The following is a 1,791-nucleotide window of genomic DNA, read 5'->3' on the forward strand; positions in this document are numbered from 1 at the left end:
GTGATGTTCAAGGTCTCGGTTCTAAAGAAGAGGTTTTGTTCCAAGAATCATGTCTATAAGTAGAATCAAATTCGGTCAGACTGAACAAAGAGGATTCCCCAGGTGAATTTCTCTGACGTGCTCTCTCGCTCGCTGGGATTTCCAAGATTAGTTTCAATCTTAAGAAATATATCGGTTATCCAAGAGTTAAGCTTTTTAAACTGTCCAATAATGGGTATCACGTCTATTTCAGTCTTTAGTAATTAAGATTAATGTTGCCCTATGTTTTCAGCTATCGAAGGCAACTTCGAATCAAACACAAGTATAAATCACCAATCATTTGATAAATTAGAGAATAGTGTCCTGAGCAACATTCTCGTGTAAGCTAAAATAATAATCAACTTACACTGGGCATCAATAATTAGGTTCTGCAGAAGCAACGCAAACAAAATTCTGGATACACTGATGCGGAGCATGGCGCACACACTAACGCACCCTAACCTTGCCAAGGGTAAACTGATTGGGTGGACCCGTTTGAGCCGGAGACAGCTGACAGGTTTACAGCGAGTATCCTTCGAATGTTGCTTACTCCCCCAGGTGTCTCACCACCTTCTGGTGCAATCGCACCGAATTCGTATTAGATTTATATTTTACAGGAATAACTCTTGGTTTTCTTTAGCAGATATGACCATCAAGAGTAATCTAGGATCTCCTGCAGATATATCATACATATTCACTTGCAGAACAAACTAATAAATAAAAATGCAATTGCAGTGACATTTGCTTTGTAGAACACAAAATGTGTAACTAATTGCAGTCATGTTGTAAATATACTGATTTCCTCATGTATAAGCAGTTAATTTGATTTGCATTGCTCGTGTTTGCATCTTTTAGGCTACATTTCCCCTACCTGTAGAAAGTGTAAACTAAGGAATATCTAATTAGAAAATCTAACTATAACATTTTCTTGATCAGATTCCTAACTTCTACCGACGTCTCTGTTAGGTAATCACTGGCGAAAGAAAACGAAGAGAAAATTATTAGGATAGACTAATTTATATAAGCTGTATAACAAAAAATTGTAAAGTGCAAAAGGAATAAAATACAAAGGATATACAAACGACAACAGACCTATTGGTCCTTACGGGGCTACAGTTGAAGCTGGTGAGAACCACTACCTTACTGTACTTTAACTGTACGAGTTCACGGTTATGAGAAGTAAGTTATATTGGGGTTGGACATATATTCATCTAGGCGTTTTTAAAAAGTGTGAATTTTATTTGAACTCAACATGAACAGGTAGTTTGTTCCAAATATCTAAAATGCTGTTAAAAATTTATATATATTGGTGTTTGACCTCTTGGTAACTATTTTGTATTCTTGTGAAATTACTACGGCCCACAATTGTTCGTACTAACGTTGTCATGGACCATTTAAAATATTTCAATTAAATCACTCCGTATTCTCCGTTTGCGTAAACCAAATAAATTCAATTCACTTAGACGCTCTTCATTGGGTTTGTAAAACAAAGCGAGCAAGTGGGTCTGCCCCACTTCTGTCTTACTCTATCGTCCTTCCTTTCCTTCTTTCCTTCCACTAAACCCCCAAATCCACCCTCTCTCCCTCTCCATCTTATCCATCCTGCCCTCTAACTAATTGGGTTTATTACGTAAAACAGGTATCACTTTAGTTATTATACGGTGTATCACTGGATATTCTATGTAGTATCATTGAATATCATCAACCATCAATAGGGTATGTAGTCTAGAACAGGGAGCACGTTGGTTCACTCACGCGTCGGCGCCAGCCCAT

At 37.5% G+C, this 1,791-nt stretch overlaps 1 protein-coding gene across 1 annotated transcript in view; it reads right to left on the reverse strand.

The window, feature by feature from the left end:
- Nucleotides 1-541, reverse strand: part of LOC143021354 (trypsin-like) — a 42,633-nt gene extending 42,092 nt beyond the window's left edge. The window contains exon 1 of the mRNA XM_076178790.1: nt 386-541. Within this exon, the coding sequence (XP_076034905.1) occupies nt 386-455 (70 nt within the window). The 5' untranslated portion in view covers nt 456-541. The remainder of the gene's footprint in view (nt 1-385) is intronic.
- Nucleotides 542-1,791: the final 1,250 nt, after the last annotated feature.

This window comes from Oratosquilla oratoria, chromosome 42, assembly GCF_046742065.1.
Source record: "Oratosquilla oratoria isolate Oo_2021 chromosome 42, ASM4674206v1, whole genome shotgun sequence".
Classification (NCBI taxonomy): Eukaryota; Metazoa; Arthropoda; class Malacostraca; order Stomatopoda; family Squillidae; genus Oratosquilla; species Oratosquilla oratoria.